The 21,807-nt window shown below is 43.0% G+C and overlaps 1 protein-coding gene across 3 annotated transcripts in view; it reads left to right on the forward strand.

Annotated features, from left to right (window-relative positions):
* The first annotated feature begins 249 nt into the window (after nt 1-249).
* Nucleotides 250-21,807, forward strand: part of DGKI (diacylglycerol kinase iota) — a 467,119-nt gene continuing 445,561 nt past the window's right edge. For 2 of the 3 annotated variants that reach the window (XM_030932674.1, XM_030932675.1), the window contains exon 1: nt 250-652. In XM_030932674.1, coding sequence (XP_030788534.1) covers nt 252-652 — 401 coding nt within the window. In that variant the 5' untranslated portion in view covers nt 250-251. Of the gene's footprint in view, nt 653-3,668; nt 3,744-21,807 lie in introns of all 3 variants that reach the window. The other variant, XM_030932676.1, reaches the window with a different exon arrangement.

The raw sequence follows: 21,807 nt of genomic DNA on the forward strand, positions 1-21,807 counted from the left end.
TGCCCTGGCTTCCCCAGCCCGGGGGCTCAGCTTCTCCTCCTCTATCTCCCCCTCCGCCGCAGCCCGTCGCCTCTGTGCAGAGTTCAGGTTCAGCTCGGGATTTCGCTCGGGATTTAGGAAGGGGCCAGCGGGGCTGGAGGGCGCGGGCCGGCGCGGGAGGGCGCGGGAGGCGGGGAGCGGCGGCCTCTGATTGGCCGGGGCGGGGGAGTGAGCGGAGTTTCCCACAATGCCCCGGTGCGGTGCAGCGGCGGATGGATGCTGCGGGAAGGGGCTGCCATTTGCTGCCCCTGCCAGCGGCGCGCGGACCTGCCCGCGCTCCTGCAGCCGCCGCCGCCAGCGCCGCCAGCCCGCCCGGCCTCTGCAGCGGGGCCGCCTGCGCTCCTTCCGCGGCCGCCGGAGTGGGCGCCATGAACCCCAGCTCCTCGGCGGGAGAGGAGAAGGGGGCGACGGGCGGCAGCAGCAGCAGCGGAAGCGGCGCCGGGAGCTGCTGCCTGGGCGCCGAGGGCGGCGCGGATCCGCTGGGCTCAGGGGCAGCCGCCGCGGCGGGGGCCGCTGCCCTGGACGAGCCCGCGGCTGCCGGCCAGAAGGAGAAGGACGAGGCGCTGGAGGAGAAGCTGAGGAACTTAACTTTCCGGAAGCAAGTCTCGTACAGGTAGGCGCGGGGAGCCGGCAGCCTAGACAGGTGCGCCGCGGCGGGAGACCCACTCTTCCCCCAGCAAGGGGCGCTTCCGCGGAGTTGGGCACCTCTCTGTTTCCAAGCTTCTCTTTCCCCCTTTTCCCCTCTCCTCCCGGGGTTGTCTGTCCTCTCCCCATCCTATCATTCCAGGCTGGAGGGAAGCAACGCCGGCTTTGCCCTGTGGCAGGAGAGAAGCGCTGGGTCCCTAAGGTCAGAACAACAGAAATGTGTGTGTGTGTGTGTGTGTGTATTTCTCTCTCTCTCTCTCTCTCTCTCTCTCTCTCTCTCTCTCTCTCTCTCTCTCTGTGTGTCTGTGAGAGAGAGAGAAGAGAGAGAGAAAGGGTTGCAGACTCAGTGATGCTTAGTTTTCTTAAGTCGTCAAAGTTGCCCCTAAGCAGGTGTCATCTTCAACCACCCTTCCCCCACCTTCCAGATTTCGCTGGATGAACCTTTGGCACTAACTTGATAGCTGAGATCACTCCGACAGGCAGAAAGGAATAGCACTATACTGAAGAGAAATCCTTATGAAAGTTGGACCTGCCTCGAAATCCCTCATGAAGGAAGAGTGGGTTTATGTCTGTAGATGCGCCACTGGTTATGGGGGTTCCATGCCTGCGTGCTCCTTGCTTCTCTCCTGGCTGGAGGAGAGTGTGGGGAGCCCGCTGGCAAGCTAGGGGTGAAGGTGAGAGTGGGGACCATATTTGCACCTAAGGATGAGTGTGGGAGCCCTTTACACAAGGACAGTGTGGGATCAATGGCCTCTAAATTAGGATAAAAGATAACCCCACGTTGTATTAGAATCCAACAATGAGGAATTAGGATTTATTAAGGTCTCTCTCCCACCTCCCTTCTGCAGGCAAGAATAAAGATATTGACAGGTCTGGAGAGTTGTTGACACTAACCCTACTGCTTGTTGATGTTAAAGGTCAAGGTGATATGCAAGCACAGGTTTACAAAGATGTACACTTGCTGGAGCTCAGAGGGTTTCTGGAAAAGGGGTCACTGAAAACATTCTTGTGATCCTACTCTTTCTGAGTTTGTGTTCCCTTCCCCAAAACCATATAAAGTATTAAATCTGTCACACCATGTGCTGTTATGTAAGCAAACGCAGATGACAGAGGTGTGTGGGTTTGAGAGGGTGTGTTTTATTTATGGGGGCAGGTGTGTGAATCATTGGGATCCCCACAGACATCGCCTGGCCTGGAGGCCACAGTCACTAGGGCATGTGCTCTGTGTCTAAGTGTTGACTTCTGATGACTCCTAAAACGCCTTCCTGGTGAGGTTGTTGCTTCTGCGTTCCTCGCATGCGTTTTGTTCGCTGTGCGCTGAGGGAGTTCCCCACCTGAGTTGTTCTCTTAGTTACTCACACAGATCAGGTCCAAATCGATCTTTCTTTTTATACTTTGGTTTCTAAAAATAGACAGATGATGGGGAGGGGGTAGCTCTAGGGATGTATGCTAGGACACTGGCAGTTCTACTTCCTAGTTATGATGGCTTGTCTGGCCCTTGGGGGAACAGGGACTACATTCAGCCTAATTTAGGAGCAGGGGGTTGGAAGGGGGTGGTGATTACGTGAAGCACAGTGTGGGCTGCTGCTCCTGGCTCATTGGTATTCATCAGAGTCCTCATTGGGTAGCAATACAAAGCCAGAGTTTGCAAGGGAAATCATTTCAGCTTGTCTCTTGGCAGGGGTCATTCTCTGAGCCTCCTTTTTCAAAATGTATGTTGTGTGGGGTTTTGGCTTCCTGTGTTGCGTGCTCACACATGCATATGTAAGTGTGTACACACACAAGCATAGACATGGACACAGATGCAGCATGTTTCTATAGAAGAATAATAACATTGCGTCTGCTTTACGATCCATACATAGAGGTGGATTCTACTTCATGAACATCATTTCCTTTTAAATAAGGCTTTACAGTCTCCAATTCCTGCATCAGTGTCACCTCAGGTGGCTGGTTAAAAGTGCTTACCACCCTAGACTTACAGAATCAAACTGTCTGTGGGTGGGAATTCTTAACAGGCTCCTCAGGCGATGTTTATGCAGACTAGTATCTGGGGAATGGCACCCTATTTTGCCCCCAAGACTAAACAATTGATCTTTGAACTCATAAACCCTCCCCAGCCAAAGCAGGCCAGTCAGTCTCAAAGTCAGAGGAAAAGATGGTGAAAAGGAGATGCTTCCATCTGGAGCATATTTGTCCCTGGGTAACGGGAAAATGTGTCCATTTTGATTACTGTTACTTACTTGTTTTGGAGTCATGGTGAGTGGCCTGCCCACTCATCATGGCGGCCATTGGTGCTGGACTCCTGCAGCTGGGCTGGCTGTTTTACCGTGGGATGGACAAAGGGTGTGTAAAAAATGAGCAGCTTTGTCAGGAGCTGAGGGTGGGCTCCTCAGTGAGGACCACACCACCTCCCTTCTGGGGGCACCTGAGGACGGTGTCTGGTGGGAGCTTATGAAGAGAAGGCAGGAAGACACACAGAATGGAGTCTGAGTGAAAGGGCTCAGTTAGGGTATGGAGCATGGCTGCTTGTGTAAGGGGGATCATTTGAGGTGGAGGAGTGGAGATTTGCAGGTAGGCAAAAAATATCTTTTGAAGAACGTGGATATTTTTGGAATGAAACTTGACAGGCAAAAAGAAGGGGGCTTTGGGAGAGAGGGTGTGTGTGTGTGTGTGTATGTGTGTGTGTGTGTAGGGGGGTCTCATCTGCTCCTTCTGTTGCTAAGGAACATATAAGCTAGGGTTTAAAAATAAATGAGGAGTGGGTGGGCATATGCAGTGACTCCTGTCTTTTTAGGAACCAGAGCCCTTTACAAAAAGCCTTTAAATAACCATTTCTGGAGGCAGATTATTCATTTTGCTTGACTTTTACTTTGTTAAGTAAAATAAACTCCTTTCTGTACTCCTAGATTTCCCCTCATTATCTTTTCTTTGTTGGCTTTTTTTGAGAACCATTTTTCCCATGAGAATTTTTTCCTTTATTTCAGAATCTGCACCCCTAGAGCAAATAGTCTCTGTCGACTGTAAAGCTGAAGGTTTGAAAAGGCAGTGCAAGTGAGCTGGTACTTTTCTTTTAAAATTACTACTTCGTTTTTCTTTGCAAATTATGGTGCTGCAACAGATACATATGTGTAAATGCCTATATAATGTGTAGGAACTGTTTTTTTTTTAAACTGCTGTAAGAATTCCCATTTAAGTCAGTAAAATAAAAAGCCTTCAGAAACACATAAGGGAGGGGAAGGAGAAGGTAGCTGAAGTTTATTGTCTTCTATGCAACAGGCACTGGGCTAAGCCCAGTGTTGTATATTCTGTCTTAATTAATCTTTGTGACAGTCCTATGATGTGATTATGACTATTTCCATTTTATTGAAAATGAACTTGAGGCATAGAGCTTGAGCAGGAGGCAGAATTTAAACACAGATGACTCCAAAGGACTTTCTTTTTAGACCTCATCATGCTGCTTCCCTAAACATTTATTTTAGGTTTGAACTCTCTCTCCATGTATGCATATGTGTATGCATGCATGTGTGCAGTGTGAGTTATCTTCCCCCTCATCCCTAATACATGACAGGTCATTATTATTATTATATTATTATTATTATAATATATTATTGCATACTTTTTTGGATTGTGGTCTTTTGCCTATATAATTTTAGGGAACTCTTCTACTATCTCAGAAATATAAATGAATATAAATTCATGGTTGCAAATATATTGGTTTTTCTTCTGAGAACAAAACCACCTCCATGCACCTGCTATGAAGATATTCATGTTAGAGGTTTATATGCCTTTAAAAAAATTTACACAGGGTTGTGTAGGTGAACCTAGGTCCAGTGAAGAGCTGGCCCATCGGTACCTCTTTGGGCAGCCCAGAAGGAGGGATGAAGTACAATTTTGCTTGTCAGTAGGTTTGGGCAGACCATTACTTATGAGATGTTGATGCCTGTGATTTAGTTTCTCTACTCGTAAGCCATGCTGGTAATACTAAACCTTTCTTAAAGGAAGTTTTTGGTATGAGATAGAAATAGGAGCAAGGAGTATTAAATGCCTTAGTTTGGGCAACCATGGAAAAAAATGATCTATTATTCTTTATAGGTTGATGATTAGAATGTAGTATTTTTGTTTTGTGTTTTGTCCCACAAAGTAAGGTTATGTTATTACAAGAAAGATATCTGAGGAGTTGGAAGCCACGTGGGATAAAATGGATATTGTTCTTCCTTGCTTTGTAATCAATAGCGTACAGGGGAACTTCTCTTCTCCTGAATATCAGTATGTAGCGTCCTCTTTTGTAAATCCATTTTACTTTGTTTTTATCTGTGCTTTGCACATCTGTTAGATTTTTAAAGACTTTAGGATCAGATTAAAATCTTGGTTCTAATTTAATTCCTTTCTCAGTAATTACGCACTGACTGTTACTTCCTCAGTTAGGATACACACTGGGGAAGATTTCAATTCAACCACTGTCCAGAGTACTATTCTGCTCTAAGTGATCTTTTAGAGGCTTGATTTTTACCTGGGAGATTGACACTATTGGGTCCTGTGGAATCCGGGGATAGGGAAGTTGAAGAGAGGTCTTTGCTGGTGTTCAGTTCTGGTGTGGCAACAAACAACAGCATTGCCTCATGGGGCCAAGTTAAATTAGACTAGAGCTAGCTCTTTCCAAAACTGCACTTTCTAATCTGAGTAAATGAGGGTTCCCAGTGAGAGCCCAGGCTATCTACACCCTGTATGTTCGTCTGGCCTGGGATCTGAGAACATGTTCCCTCCACAACCTCAAGTTTTCCTTGAAGCTGAGTACCTTGAAGTGAGACCAGAAGCATCTGGAAGATTGTTGCATACACGTTGGGCTGTGACATTTGCTTTCTTCCATGGGTATGCGTTGGTAACACTGATCCTGTGGAGACCAATTGTTTTTCCTGAGGCCCTGTAACTGTAGTTTTGGGACAGTAGTTACTGCAAATAAATGATGGCATGTGAGCTTTTCTTACAGTGGATAACTTTGAAAGAAAGGTCAGAAGTAAAATGAAATCTAAGCCATAAACCTTTTTTTCATTAAAATTTAATTTGCTCAAAATGCCTATAAAAATGGGCTAATTCTAATTGTTGGAACTGATTGAAACCTATTTCAAGGCACAACAAACAATGCAGATAATTGGAGAAATAAAAATACCAAGCTAAGTCTGTTTGCCCATAATGCTTCCACAACTCATTGCTGGCTTGTTCACCAGGAAAATTCCTCGATTGGTATAAGCTCAAAAGCATCCACTTGGGGTGATAGGTGGCTGGTCTTCCCCTGTCCTCACGTGGCACTTTCAAATAGCTTTGTTAGGACTGAAGTGTCATTTTCTGGTCTGGGACTTAGACTAGGGTTTGAACTTGGCATCTTTCTGCTAATCTCAGACAAGCTATGTAACTCCTTTGAGGCTCAGCCAATGTATTTCTAAAATGAGATAATAGTAATACCTAACTTACAGGTTTGTTAGGAAGATTAAATGAGTTACTTTATTTAAAGGACATGGCATAGTGCCCTGCACAGAATTAACTTGTGTACTTATTACCATTCCCCAAACTAAGTCGTTAGCTCCTTTGAAGACAGAACTTGCACCTGATCATTTGAATCGATGACTCGGATTTTTCTTGCTCAGTAGGTGTTGGATAAGTATTTATTGAATAAAGACATTTCATTGGCATTTTAAAATAAATTATTACTGTTATTCATTCTTGGTTCATCTCAATTGCGAGTTTCTTTTCTACAAAGAAACCTCTGCCTTTTTCTTATTTACACTTTGTCCAGCAGCTAAGGACTGTCTTTCTGTTTACAGCTTCCTGTTTGCGTACCTGCATCAGCCATTTAGCCAGCTGTTGGAGGCTGGAGAGGGGTGGCAGAAACTCTTACTTAACCAGCTATTTGCAGCTTGTCAAAGAAAAGGCCTTAATTTGCCTTCTGAGTAGCACTAATTAGCTCTCCGGTTCTCTTTCTGTCTGTCTCATCCCTTTCCAAGGGGCAGCATTGATTTTCTCCTCAGGGAAATTTCTGTTGACTTTTCCTTCAACAGATTCAAGTGATTAAAACGTAAAAATGCAGAAAAGGGCTACCCAGCATTCCTGGAGTCCTGACCATTGTCCAGCCAGCCGCAGGTCACTCCAGCCACCTCTGTTCTACATTACTTCACTCCCTCTTTCCTTCCAACTCATCTGATTGACTTTGGTGAAGAAGTTATTTTAGGAAGAGTGCATTCGTCTGCTTAGTGACTCTAAGCTTTTGCTTTGTTTTTAACCCACTTAATAAAATTTTTGGAAAATCACCAGCTACTTTTTATTCATGTACCATACAGAGCACTTGAAGAATGGCTCACGAATGTCCTGACTCCCATAGTGTTTAGGGAGAGGCGGTATGAGCACTGCTTGGGTTACTTTAGAGAAAATTTAATCATCTTGTGTGTGCCTATTAGCTGAAGGAGGGGGCTGTGATTGGGTAGAGGTGGGAAGAAAGGTCTTTGCATATGAATGTTAATGTTCTTTCCTTCCAGCCCTGAGTTTTGTGAGCCTTTGAAATAAAGCAAACAGCATTTTTTTTTTTTTTTTAAAGGCAACAGCTTTCTAACAGGGGCTTCTGTCATTCTTGCATCCAACCTGAGTTTTGCTGAAATGGAAATTTGCCTTTAGTTTTCCAGACTCATAAATAATGTTCTGGTAAAAGAACCAATTCTGGTTTAAGCTGTAATATTTATAGCCTGGCTTTTGTTAGATGTTGGGAACAACATTCAAAACAGTAATATTTAAACCACAATTAAATTTCATTGTTCTTACCTTTCAATTTCTTGAGAGGTAGAGGATAGTAGTGGTGAAGAACCCTGCCACGTGGGTCTAAAGCTCCACCTCTGCCTGCTGTGTGCCTGCACAAGTTACTTAACCTCTCTGTGCCTTAATTTCCCCATCTACAAAGTGGTAATGATAGTGGTACTCATCCTGTAGAATTATCCGACATTTAAATGAGTCACAAAGTACATGCTATATGTGTGTTTGTTAAGGTGGTATTATCTATACTTAAGTCCAGTTAAGGAACAGATTTGTGTATTATTCTTCAAAATACAGAACACCAGTCAAATGTCAGCAGCTGGTGATAAAATTATTCAGGTAATATGAAAATGAAAGAGACATAGACTTAAGAAATTTAACTGACAGGTTTTGGCATTCTTTAAGATATAGAATATGTAATTTTTATTTAGTAACTTATTAAAACACAGTTCATTGTTACTAGGGGATGTGAAAAGGAGAAAGCTGCTTCTTAGTGCTTTGGAAATTGGAGCGGACAGAAGGCAGAGGTCGGAGGAGACAGGCACAGTCAGTGTGCAGAGGAATCAGGTAGCAGCAACCCGAACTCCCAGCTGGTCATCTGAGAGCAGGAAGCCAGACGTGGAGGGTTGGGTGAGAGGGGTCTCAGAACTTTGCAGTGTCAGGAATGGATAAGCTGATAAAGACCGAGGTACTAGAAACAGAGTTGTCCCCTGTGATTCTAGGACAGAGGTTATTTCTCTTCTGGCCTGTCTTGATGGTGTCTGCTTTGTACATGCAGACAATGGCTGGCTGGCATGCCCTGGCAATCATAGAAAGAAGCTTTGCAGATGCTACCTGCCCTGGATTATTTCAGAAATGGAAGGCGCAGCCTTCTGGGATGTTCCATCAGTTATTTCAACCAGGCCAAACAGCGGAATATATTTCAAAAGATGTAGATGGTTATTAAATATTTGTTAGACAAGTAAAACTGCTCAGGACTGTGAAATAAATGTTAAGGAGGTGAATTCATTTTTGTTTTCCTTAAAAAAGGCAAAGATAAGACAGTTGGACTGCTTTTGTGTATCATGTAGTCTTTCAGGAAATAGCCAGAAAATAGATTCCTTGAAAGGACCAAAGTACATTTTTAAAATGTGTCATTCCTTTGTACATGAGAAAGATGTCAGGCTTGTAGGGAAAAATACATTTTTGCTTTTTTAAAAAAAACTTGAAAGCAATTTGTTGAAAGATAAAAAGAGCTTTACATAAGCTTATGTGGAAGCAGTCAGAAAGGGTTCCATGTATCATTTAGAGACAAACTTCTGGAACATTCCTCAGGCTGAAAGGCCTGAGATCTCATCATTGTCCTAATGGATGTGTGACAGTTTGAGACAATCTCTTTCAGACTGAAAGCATTCTCTTTAAGAGTTTTGAAGGAAGAGCCTGTAATCCCAGCACTTTGGGAGGCTGAGGCGGGCGGATCACAAGGTCAGGGATCGAGACTATCCTGGCCAACATGGTGAAACCTCGTCTTTACTAAAATACAAAAAAAATTAGCCGGATGTGGTGGCACATGCTTGTAGTCCCAGCTACTCAGGAGACTGAGGCAGGGGAATCGCTTGAACCTGGGAGGCGGAGGTTGCAGCGAGCTGAGATCAGGCCACTGCACTCCAGCCTGGCAACAGAGTGAGACCCCATCTCAAAAAAAAAAAAAAAAAAAGTTTCTCCCTTTTAAATTGTCCCCCTCTCAATGCAAAGACTAAGGTGTGGCATGTTTCTTTTCCTCTGTAATTGAAGCACCGTCCTCAGCATCTGAAGTTACACAGGAAGCTGCCAAGCATGGGCTTCCCTGACAGCACACAGCCTCGGGACTGCTTGGCTTTCATGGCCGTCTTCATCAGCTTGGGCTGCTGTAACAGAGTCCCATAGACTGGGCGACTTCTAAACAACAGACATTTCTTTCTCATCGTTTCGGAGGCTGGAAGTCTGAGATCAGGGCACCAACATGGTCAGGTTCTGGGGAGGGCCCTCTTCGGGGCTGCAGACAGATCTCTTCTCATGGTATCCTCACAGGGTGGAGGTAGTGAGGCTCCTGGGGACCTCTTTTTAGAGGGGCACTCGTCCCATTCATTAGCACCCCACCCTCGTGACTCAATCACCCCCAGTGGCCCCACCTTCTAGAACCGTCACACTGGGAGTGAGAATTTCAACACGTGACTTTTGGGAGGACATAAACACCAGCCCACCCTGCCTTTTTCTCACAATATCCCAGGAAGCCACAGACATCACTCCTCTTGTGCTTCCCAGTGGCCTCTGAAGGCCATTCCCAGAGGCAGCAAAGGTCATCCGTGCACTTCCAAGCTTTTTGTAAGTGCAGCTCAGAGAAGGAAAAAGCTTTTCTTGGTTCAAATACTGACTGCAATGATTAACTTACCTCCCTACCTATGAATATTAGTCATTGTAAGTTACTGATTTTGCCAAACGCTTACACTGTATCAAGAGTTGCTAAATATTTTACGTTTGGGATTTCATTGAACCCTCAATTAAGTAGGGACTATTATCATTTCCATTTTACAGAGAAGGACATTGAGGCTTAGCATTTAAGTAACTTGCCTGCAAGTCACATAGCCAGTTAAGTGGCAGAGTTAAGATCTGTGCCCCTATTTGCATATTGCTTATTACTTCCTGATTGCAGCTTTTCTTGTCCTCTTTTCACCCTTTCCCATTACCCTTTCTGTGTGCAAATAGCCATATTTTCACAATCTAGTGGTTTATTAGACCAAACTGTCTTGAGGAGAGAGACCCATGTGTTTCATCTTCATGGACTCAGCCAGACCTCACACAGGACATAGAGAAAGGCCTTGACAAAGGTTGATTGACTGAGTGGATGAACATTCTTTTTACGTCCAAGCATAAAACTTAGCTCTGTGAATAATCATGTGCTACTGTCAGTTGTAGGGAGGCCAAGATTGAGCTTTCCATGGTGTTTTTTGCAAAAACTATATGAATTTTCCATTGCACGAGACGGGGCAATAAATCCAGTTTCCTGGGGCCAAGAAATGATTGCAGGGATTATAGACTGGTATTGCTCCTTTTAAATTCTACCTTCAGTACAAGACCTTGTGATTTGTTGTAATCATAGTGGAACTTGAAGGGAGGTGATGGTACCATGGGTTGGGGTCCAGTGAAGAAGCTTGGTTTAACTTATGTGCACTTGACATGTCTGAAATGGCGTAGTCAGCCCCATTTGATTTTTACAAAAGATATTCTTAGAAGAGTCTGGTCTTTTACCTTTAGCTCGAGGACCTGTTTGAGCTGCAAGTCTTTGCAATAGGAGTTTTTCCATAACGACATCCTTCAGAATTCATAAGTATGTTCATGAGTGCAGTTAGAGACACCTAGAAAGTTCCAAAGGAACATTTTGAAAACCTGAGTCATTCTTTCTCGTTTGAAGAAAACTTTCAGAATTTCTTAGGAAAATAAACCTCTACTTCAAAAATAAATGCCCAAGCTATTTAAAGATTAAAACAGAAGCTTTCTATGAGCCAGCGTGGAATTACTTATAACAAAGTCTAAGGGATTTTTTTAAAGACAAATTTCTGGAGATTTCTTAAACTGTTATACTGACTAAATTTAGGCACTTAATAATAATAAAAACGTGTGCGGTGCTTTCACGGCTTACCATTTATAAACTCCTTTCACATAGTTAATCTAACTTTACTCACAAAACAATCTTAGGCAACCCCGTATTGTTTTCATAGCCATTGTACATTTAAGGAAACAGTCACAGTAGCTAAGCAACTTTCCCAAGGCCACGTGCCATAAGGGACATTGCCAGGTTCAGGCTGGTTTTCGGATCTAAAGTCTCATACTCTTTTCACTGCAGGATGCCGTTTCCACACATGAATCTATGGAAAGAAGCACCATTTCCCTCTCATTAATTTTACTTACTTGAATTAATCTCACTGGTTAATCACAATGGACAAAGTTGGCATCAATCACTAGCTGGCATTCTAAATCCATATCACATCGACAATGAGGATGACCTCATTGCATTGTCATTACCCTTCCTGTACACATGAAAACATGAAACTGCAAGTGTGATGGTATATGTTTAACACTCCTCCAGTAGAGAAAAAGAAAAAAAAAACAGGTAGAGATAGAGTTAGGCTCTTTCTTTGCATTAGTTGCTAAGCAGCAGCCATTTCATTGTAAAGGAGATTCAGTTCAAGTAATGGCACAGGTATTCCAAGAATAGTATTTCATTTTTATAGCAATTTCATTTCAGGCCTCCAGAAAGCATATGCTTCTGTGGCTCAGTGATTTTTAGGGGAAGAAATAGCCACCTTAACATATTTGTTGAACATATGGAGAAAATTCAATATAGCCGATCACCTAATAACCAGACTTCCATGAGCCGCATGTAGTTCACAGGGGCAGCAGGTTCAGGCTACCCGCAGTTTGAAGGATTTGGAAGTCTCCAGAAAATACTGTTGACAAACAAGTACATTTTGAGGCTGTGTTTGACATTCACTGATACCATCTCAATGAAATACTCTGGGTAATTTAGAATTCTAAGGATATTGAAATAATATGGTATAGAACAAAATTTTGTTGTTGCAGCCAAGGGGTTGGATGGTGCCAAGATTTCATTGTATTGAGCTTTTGCTGGCAGCTGAAAGCTCTTCAAAATGAAGATAGAAAATATGGTACAAGTCTGTTTTACCAGAGACTAGGATTGCAACCCCTGCCTTTTTTTTGTTTTCCATTTGCTTGGTAGATCTTCCTCCATCCCTTTATTTTGAGCCTATCTGTTTCTCTGCATGTGAGATGGGTCTCCTGAATACAGCAAACTGATGGGTCTTGACTCTATCCAATTTGCCAGTCTGTGTCTTTTAATTGGAGCATTTAGCCCATTTACATTTAAGGTTAATATTGTTATGTGTGAACTTGATCCTGCCATTATGATGTTAGCTGGTTATTTTGCTTGCTAGTTGATGCAGTTTCTTCCTAGCATCGATGGTCTTTACATTTTGGCATGTTTTTGCAGCGGCTGGTACCGGTTGTTCCTTTCCATGTTTAGTGCTTCCTTCAGGGGCTCTTGTAGGGCAGGCCTGGTGATGACAAAATCTCTGAGCATTTGCTTGTCTGTAAAGGATTTTATTTCTCCTTCACTTATGAAACTTAGTTTGGCTGGATATGAAAATCCGGGTTGGAAATTCTTTCTTTAAGAATGTTGAATATTGGCCCCCACTCTCTTCTGGCTTGTAGAGTTTCTGCCGAGAGATCTGCTGTTAGTCTGATGGGCTTCCCTTTGTGGGTAATCCGACCTTTCTCTCTGGCTGCCCTTAATATTTTTTCCTTCATTTCCACTTTGGTAAATCTGACAATTATGTGTCTTGGAGTTGCTCTTCTCGAGGAGCATCTTTGTGGCATTCTCTGTATTTCCTGAATTTGAATGTTGGCTTGCCTTGCTAGGTTGGGGAAGTTCTTCTGGATAATATCCTGCAGAGTGTGTTTTCCAACTTGGTTCCATTCTCTCTGTCACTTTCAGGTACACCAATCAGAGGTAGATTTGGTCTTTTCACATAGTCCCATATTTCTTGGAGGCTTTGTTAATTTCTTTTTACTCTTTTTTCTCTGAACTTCTCTTCTCACTTCATTTCATTCATTTGATCTTCAATCACTGATACCCTTTCTTCCAGTTGATCGAGTCAGTTACTGAAGCTTGTGCATTTGTCACGTAGTTCTTGTGTCATGGTTTTCATCTCTATAGGTCGTTTAAGGACTTCTCTGCATTGATTATTCTAGTTAGCCATTCATCAAATCTTTTTTCAAGGTTTTTAGTTTCTCTGTGCATGCACACGTATGTTTATTATGACACTGTTCACAATAGCAAAGACTTGGAATCTACCCAAAAGTCTATCAATGACAGACTGGATTAAGAAAATGTGGCGCATATACACCATGGAATACTATGGAGTCATAAAAAAGGATGAATTCATGTCCTTTGTAGAGACATGGATGCAGCTGGAAACCATCATTCTCAGCAAACTATCGCAAGAACAGAAAACCAAACACCACATCTTCTTACTCATAGGTGGGAATTGAACAATGAGAACACTTGGACACAGGAAGGGGAACATCACACACTGGGGCCTGCTGTGGGATGGGGGAAGGGGGGAGGGATAGCATTAGAAGATATACCTAATGTAAATGATAAGTTAATGGGTGCAGCACACCAACATGGCACATGTATATATATGTAACAAACCTGCACATTGTGCACATGTACCCTAGAACTTAAAGTATAATAAAAAAGAAAAACAGTTTCAATAATAAAAAAGTAGTAATAATAATAAAAAAAGAAAATATGGTGCAAGATGAGCATAATTCATGGAGCTCAGTTTATCAGAAGGATCTGAGTGCAGAGGAGGATGTATAATACTTAGTGTCCCAATGGGTACGTGTGTGAAGGGGTGATGTCAACATACAAAGCTGTCAGGTGCTATATTTTTCTGATTGAAATACTACTATTGATTTTGAAGGCGATTGATCTGTGTGTGGAAGCCTGGAAGCCTGGAAGTCCTTGGCCCTGCCTTTTAAGGCATTTCTGCCATCTCTGTTGTAATTTGCCAAATTATTGTGAAACTTATGTGTATCTATACAAATGTATTTTCTTCAGATAACTGCTTCATGGGAGTTGTTAAGGGAGCAAACTTTGTTGTTTTCTAAGAGTGTGCTGCATAATACTGCTCCTCACAATTCCCTTCAAGATATTTGAGAGAAAATGCCCTTTTCTGGGAGCAGCTGGGATACTTGGAAGCTTGTTTTTAATTTCCAGTAAGTTGCCCTCCCATTTAAGGCACAGTACTTCTTCCAGGAACTAAAAGTCGGGCTCAGAAGAAGTAATACATGGATGAATTCACAAATGGTGAATGGTTATTCCCACTGTGGTGATGAGTTCATTAGTACGGTTGGTTTTAGCATCTCTCGAACAATTAATGCCTCTCGTATATGTTTCATAATGCACTTTTACAATGACTCAAAACAGCTTTAGCAAAACAGCACTTGTGTTATATGAACCCATTATGTAGATGGTGAAATCAAGACAAGGAAAGCTGGGGAGGAGAGAGCTAAAATGTTGACTTCCCGGCCTGATATGAAACCCATAGAAGTGCAAGATCCTAAGTGTCTTTCAGGAAAAGCATATCTGGGAGGTGCTCGATAATATACCTTCAACATTAATATGAGATCTTACTTGCCAGGAACTGTGAAGTGCTTTACATGTATGGTTTCAGTTAATTCTTATCACAACTTTATAAGGTAGATGCTTTTACTATCCATAGCTTTACAGAAAAGGAAACTGAGGCACAGGATAATGAAATAATATGTCAGGGCCTTACTACCAGCCAATGGTGGAGCCAGGGTTTGAATTCCAGAACTCCCTATCTAGTGCACTTAACCATTATGCTGTGCTATATTCCTATATGCATCCAAAACCCTGTTTTTCCTTTTAGGAATGACCTCTGTCCTCTTGTGTTTAGCCTTGTGGGGCTGTACATTAAGGTGCCTGGCTCTCCACCATGGTAACCAATAAGGTCTTTGGAAGCTGTTGTAGGGGGCTTCCTCTTACCACCCTGATAATACCTTAGGGCAAGTGTATGACTTGAGCTTGGACAACCAGCCTCTCTTAGACTTGGACTCTTAAAGGATTGTCAAAGGGATTGCCAATTTGTTCATATCCACTGGCAGTGCCCTGGTAGGACAATTCCTGCTGCTCTGGTTCCTGTCTTTATTCTAAGCATGGGTCGTGATATGGTTTGGCTTTGTGTCCCAACCCAGATCTCATCTTGAATTGTACTCCCATAATTTCCACATGTTGTGGGAGGGATCCAGTGGGAGGTAATTGAAGTATGAGGATGCATCTTTCCCCTGATGATCTTGTGATAGTGAATAAGTCTCATGAGATCTGATGGTTTTATCAGGGGAGTTTCCCTGCACAAGTTGCCTGCTGCCATCCATGTAAGACATGATTTGTTCCTCCTTGCCTTCTGCCATGATTGTGAGGCCTCCCCAGTCATGTGGAACTGTAAGTCTAATAAACCCCTTTCTTCTGTAAATTGCCCAGTCTCGGGTATGTCTTTATCAGCAGTATGAAAACAGGCTAATATAGTAAATTGGTACCAGGAGTGGGGTGCTGCTGAAAAGATACCTGAAAATGTGGAAGCGACTTTGGAACTGGGTAACAGGCAGAGGTTGAAACAGTTTGGGTTGCTCAGAGAAGAAAGGAAAATGTGAGAAAGTCTGGAACTTCCTAGAGACTTGTTGAATGGCTTTGACAAAAATGCTGATAGTGATATGAACAATAAGATCCAGGCTGAGGTGGTCTCAGATGGAGATGAGGAACTTGTTGGGAACTGGAGCAAAGGTGACTCTTGCTATGTTTTAGCAATGACTGGTGGCATTTTGCCCCTGCCCTAGAGATTTGTGGAACTTTGAACTTGAGAGAGATGATTTATGGTATCTGGTAAAAGAAATTTCTAAGCAGCAAAACAATCAAGAGGTAACTTGGATGCTGTTAAAGGCATTCAGTTTTATAAGGGAAGCTGAGCATAAAAGCTCAGAAAATTTGCAGCCTGACAATGCAATGGGAAATAAAATCCCATTATTCAAGTTGGCTGCAGAAATTTGCATAAGTAATGAGGAGCTGAATGTTAATCACCAAGACAATGGGGAAAATGTCAGGGCATGTCAGAGGTCTTTGTGGCAGCCCTTCCCATCTCAGGTCCAGAGGTCATGTGAAAATGGTTTCATGGGCTGAGCCCAGGGACCTCTTGCTTTGTGCAGCCTATGGACTTGGTGTCCTGTGTCCCAGCCACTCCAGCCATGGCTAAAAAGGGCCAAGGTATATCTCGAGCCATTGCTTCAGAGGGTTCAAGTCTTAAGCCTTGGAAACTTCCACATGGTGTTGAGCCTGCAGGTGCGTGGAAGTCAAGAATTGAAGTTTGGGAACTTCCACCTTGATTTCAGAGGATGTACGGAAACACCTGGATGCCCAGGCAGAAGTTCACTACAGGGGCAGGGCCCTCATGGAGAACCTCTGCTAGGCAGTGCAGAAGGGAAATGTGAGGTTGGGGCCCCCACACAGAGTCCCTCCTGGAGCATCACATAGTGGAGCTGTGAGAAGAGGGCTGCTGTCCTCCAGACCCCAGAATGGTAGTTCCACCAACAGCTTGCACCGTGCACCTAGAAAAGCCACAGACACTCAGTGCCAGCCTGTGGAAGCATCCCGGAGGGGGGCTATACCCTGCGAAGCCACAAGGTTGGAGCTGCCCAAGACCATGGGAACCCATCTCTTGTATCAGGGTGACCTGAATGTGAGACAAGAAGTCAAAGGTGATTATTCTGGAGCTTTAAGATTTGACTGCTCTGTTGAATTTCAGGCTCGCATGGGGCCTGTTGCCCCTCTGTTTTGGCCAGTCTCTTCCATTTGGAATGGCTGTATTTACCCAAGGTCTCTATCCCCATTGTACCTAGGAAGTAACTAGCTTGCTTTTGATTTTACAGGCTCATAGGCAGAAGGGACTTGCTTTGTCTCACATGAAACTTTGGATTGTGGACTTTTGAGTTAGTGCTGAAATGAGTTCAGACTTTGGGGGGACTCTTGGGAAGGCACAATTGGTTTTGAAATGCGAGGACGTGAGATTTGGCCAGCAGTGGGGCCAGCAGTGGAATGATATAGTTTTGCTCTGTGTCCCCACCCAGTCTCATCTTGAATTGTACTCCCATAACTCCCACATGTTGTGGAATGAGCCCAATGGGAGGTAATTGAATTATGGGGTGGGTCTTTCCTGTGCTGTTCTCATAATAGTAAATAAGTCTCACAAGATCTGATGGTTTTATAAGGGGGAGTTTCCCTACACAAGCTCTCTCTTTGCCTGCTGCCATCCATGTAAGATGTGACTAGTTCCTCCTTGCCTTCTGCCATGATTGTGAGACCTCCCCAACCACATGGAACTATAAGTCTGTTAAACTTGTTTTTCTTCCCAGTCCTGGGTATGTCTTTATCAGCAGCATGAAAACGGACTAATACAGATCATCAGTCTTTCTATTCGTTGTGAACTATCCAACATCTTCCTGATAAAATTCCTTTTGCTTAAGTTAACAAGGTGGTTTAAAAAAAAGTCTAACTGATAAAATATCATTGGCAAATAGCCCACCAGCCTCTGCTTGTGAATGTCCTCAGTGCCAGAGAGCTCTTGGATACATTAGGGGGATAGTTACACCATTGGTCAGTTCTAATTGTAGAGAGTTTTTGTTATAGGATAAATGAATATATTATCATTTAGTGAATACTTAGTATGTGTTAGGCGCTTTGTTGCCTCCTTCTTGTCGTTCTCTTGTTTAATTCTCACAACAACTCTGAGTAGTTATCACTATTGTACAGATGAGAAAACTGTGTCTCACAGAGGGGAAATAATTTGTTTTAAGTCAGAGGGCTATTAATTGATGGAGTCAATTAATTTGATTCAGACTCAGTTCTAAGTCACCCAAAGCCCCTGTTTTTTCCCATTACATTCTGCTGTCTTCATGTTGAGTCGGAAACTCACTCCTTAATTTTTTTACCTACTTAATATTACGTTGTACTTCTGGAGGACATTCAGGAGAACACCCTTTCCTTTTCTGTATAACAGGTCGAATATTTGAAGTCAAATATTACATGCCTCTTTAGCTCTTGTTTCTTTAGACTGAATGATCTCCACTTTCATTCTATCCCTTATCCAAAAGTGATTTTCAATCAACTTCATTTTTCTGGCTCTTTCTAATTTGACAGCATCCTGGGTTATCCATGGATTTCTTCATAAAAATGGAGCACTAAACTAGAAATATGGTTCAACCAAGGTCACCATTAGCACATATGGTGCCTTTGTTCAAATTAGAAACAGGTTACAAATCTGAGATGCATGAATTACTAAAGTTCTCCTGCATTCCAGAGCATAGTCAGCTCCAGTTAGGACCTCTCCTGTGGTGGGGGGCACTGAGGCTGGGTTTCTGTCCCCATCTGCTCCTCCTTTGGATTCCCTGGTGCAGGATACACCTATACACCATAGGCATAGCTTTGGGGATGTCATTAGCTTGCTGTGGCTGTTGGTTGTGGATATGGATTAGTATGGGTGTGGACCAACTGCTGTGAAATTCATTCCAAAAGTTGAATATCCAGACTTCCAGTTCAACAAATTGCTGATAATATTTCCAAAGTTTTGCTTAGGTTGCCACCATTTCACTTAAGACTGGCCATTTTAACTTGGCTAAATGTTAACTTGGCTTGTTTCCTACTTTTTTCAGATGCCAAGCCCTTCTAGAATGTTCCACATCCATCCCTTCCTCTGTCCATCCATCTGTCCTTCCTTCCCTCTCTTTCTTTCATTTTTCCTAAATAAGAAGGGGCAAGCTCTCTCTTAAGTTCTATTTACTATTATCTCTATTTTTCAGACTTAAGCCTGCATCGTCCTCCTTTTGACCCTGCTGCTAGTGGAGAAATGCCTGTGACGAACTCTTCCAAAAACTGGCTTAAGCTATTTGAGAGGTTTTGGTGAACTTTCTTTCAGTGAGTTGACACAAAGCCAATAAAGAAATCCCTGTGGACTTTGGCTAAAATTATATTTCGTGGCCAAGAAGATTCCTTATTTTATCCAGAGGACAGCATTTTACTATTTCAAGTACAAAGGCTGTGCCATTCAGTACAGTAGGCACTAATCCCATGGGCCTACCAAAACTAATTAAGTAAACTAAATTTGAAATCCGGTTCCTCCTTCACACTAATCGCACATTGAGTGCTTAAGGGCCATATGTAGCTAGTAGTTGCCGTGCTGGACAGCAAAGATGGAGAACATTTTCATCATTGTGGAAAGTTCTATTAAACAGCACAGCGTTGTGGGCTTAGTGTCAAGATACTAATTTATCAAAATTACAGAAGCCTCAAGCCAGCCATCCTTGAATGATAACCTTGAATGATAAAGTTCTTGAATTACAAAGTCAAGTTCCCCAAGTTAAGAAGTTGTACTTTCTTTTCTTTTCTTTTTTTTGTTGAGATGGAGTCTCGCTCTGTCGCCGAGACTGGAGTGCAGTGGCACGATCTTGGCTCACTGCAAGCTCCGCCTCCCAGGTTCACGCCATTCTCCTGCCTCAGCCTCTGGAGGGCTGGGACTACAGGTGCCCACCACCATGCCTGGCTAATTTTTTGTATTTTTTAGTAGAGACGGGGTTTCACTGTGTTAGCCAGGATGGTCTCGATCTCCTGATCTCGTGATCTGCCTGCCTTGGCCTCCCAAAGTGCTGGGATCACAGGCGTGAGCCACCACGCCCAGCCAGAAGTTATACTTTCAGGGTGTAACTAGGAAGGAGAGAGAACTGTAGACAGGAAATGGAGGGAGAGTCCTCTTTGGTGTTCCCCATCATCCTGCCTGTCCTGTGTTCCTCTCCTCACCACAGTGGTGACTGAGGATAAGGGTAAAGACAGAGAGTTTGTCTTCTCTTTCCTTTGCAAACTGCATCTTTCTCTGCTTTGCCAGACGTATTGAGCATTAGATGTAAGAGAACGTATTCTGTGGCTTTTGGGTGGCCTAGCTGTTTTGCCATCTAAAATAGTTCATCTTGTGGCGGCTGCACTTGGAAGTAGAATAAAGGTTATGGGAAGAGCATTATTGCTTCTCCAGCAATTAATTCCTAAAATTTGGGTAAGAGGATCGTTCAAGATGAAGGATATTAACTTGGAATGTGGACGTGTAGCTTCAAGTTATGTCTGTGTCACAGAAATTGTTTCTTATGCTCTTATATTATTCTTAACATCAGTTCCCATCATGTTCAATAAATATTTATTGTAAATTCACTAGGGAGGCATAGAAGTAAATGCATGGACTTATACTTTTACTGTGGCTCCCCTGGCTTCTAGGGGAGAGACCTTAGGAAGCTGTGAAAAGAGCTTCAAGGACAGAGCAAAAGCCCCAGGAGAATCTGTTTGTGTTTGTGTGGATTCTATCTGGTGCTTTGAACTGCCAATATTGCACACAAGGGTGTTCTAAAAATAACTCGAGTAATGTGCATTCTCTGCTGAAGGGAGTGAGATAATTTGTGAGGATGAAGAGAAATGAAAAAGGAGAGAAGCTTTAGAAGATGAGAAATGAAATACATGCATCTCAATGGTCTCTGAGGCTCTTCCACGCACTGAATGCTTTCGCTGAAGTCTTGGCATTGAAAGCTGTGAAAAAGTACTTTAAAAAAAAGCACCACTGGGAGAACATTGGGGTTTTCTCACCTGTTTTATAGCATGAGAATTCCTCTCGATAAAAACTTACCTATGTTGTAGAATAGATATGGAATACTAATTTGTTATATGTGCAAAACATTACTTCAAGCCCTTGGTGAGGAATACAAAACTGAATAATAAATGACTTTCACCTTAAAGTTGTTTCAAGTTGCTTACTGGAGAAAGAAATAAAAAAAATATAGCTCACTATGTACCAAATACTATGCTAAGTGCTGGAAATAAAAGAGAAATAAGAATCTCTGTTATCAAGAATTTATGGCTTGGTGATAGAGAGAAGCAAGACACTGATCTGTCTACAGGGTGATAAATACAAAGATAGCAGGTGGTCAGCAGGCAGGATGGGGGAGCTCTGAGAGAGGGCACTTATGTCTGAATGGAGAGTGGAGGATCTGCAGCCAGTGACGGCTAAATGTGCCTCGAAGTAGGAAGAGAAGATAACCAGATGGAGAGAGGAATTAAAGGACTTGTTCATGTCATTGATTCAATGGAGAAAACATACTCTGGGTTCTAAATGGCAAACAAGAAACAGATTTTTAGGACACGGTCCATTTGCTTCTAATCTCTCCTGAAAAGCTCTCAGAGTAGATCATTTGCATATTTGAAGGAATGAAGAGTTTTAACAGGTTCCACTAACTTAGAATTCCACACATAATTGACCTTTACTGGAAGTTATATCTGTTCTGTGCTTTGTAGACATCAGCAGCTTGAACAAAGGTAAAGCAGCAGACATAACATGATGCACATGATTGTATCTGGATCTGGGTGATAGGAACACAAAAGTGGGAGAGGTTAGCTCTGTTTGGGAGAAGTTTTCTTGGAGCACTGACTTTAAAGGGTTGGTGGGATTTCAATAGGAGGAGATAGGGACACAAGGAGGGAGAGTATGGAAAGTGTTCCAGGCAGCAGGAATTGTATGAGAAAGGACACAGTGGTAGAAATGTATGACGTATTTGTGCAGCAGTGTGAATGGTGGTGAAGTAGTTTGGGTTGAGCATAAGGATAGAATGGAAGATAAGGCAGGG

This window comes from Rhinopithecus roxellana, chromosome 6, assembly GCF_007565055.1.
Source record: "Rhinopithecus roxellana isolate Shanxi Qingling chromosome 6, ASM756505v1, whole genome shotgun sequence".
Taxonomy (NCBI): Eukaryota; Metazoa; Chordata; class Mammalia; order Primates; family Cercopithecidae; genus Rhinopithecus; species Rhinopithecus roxellana.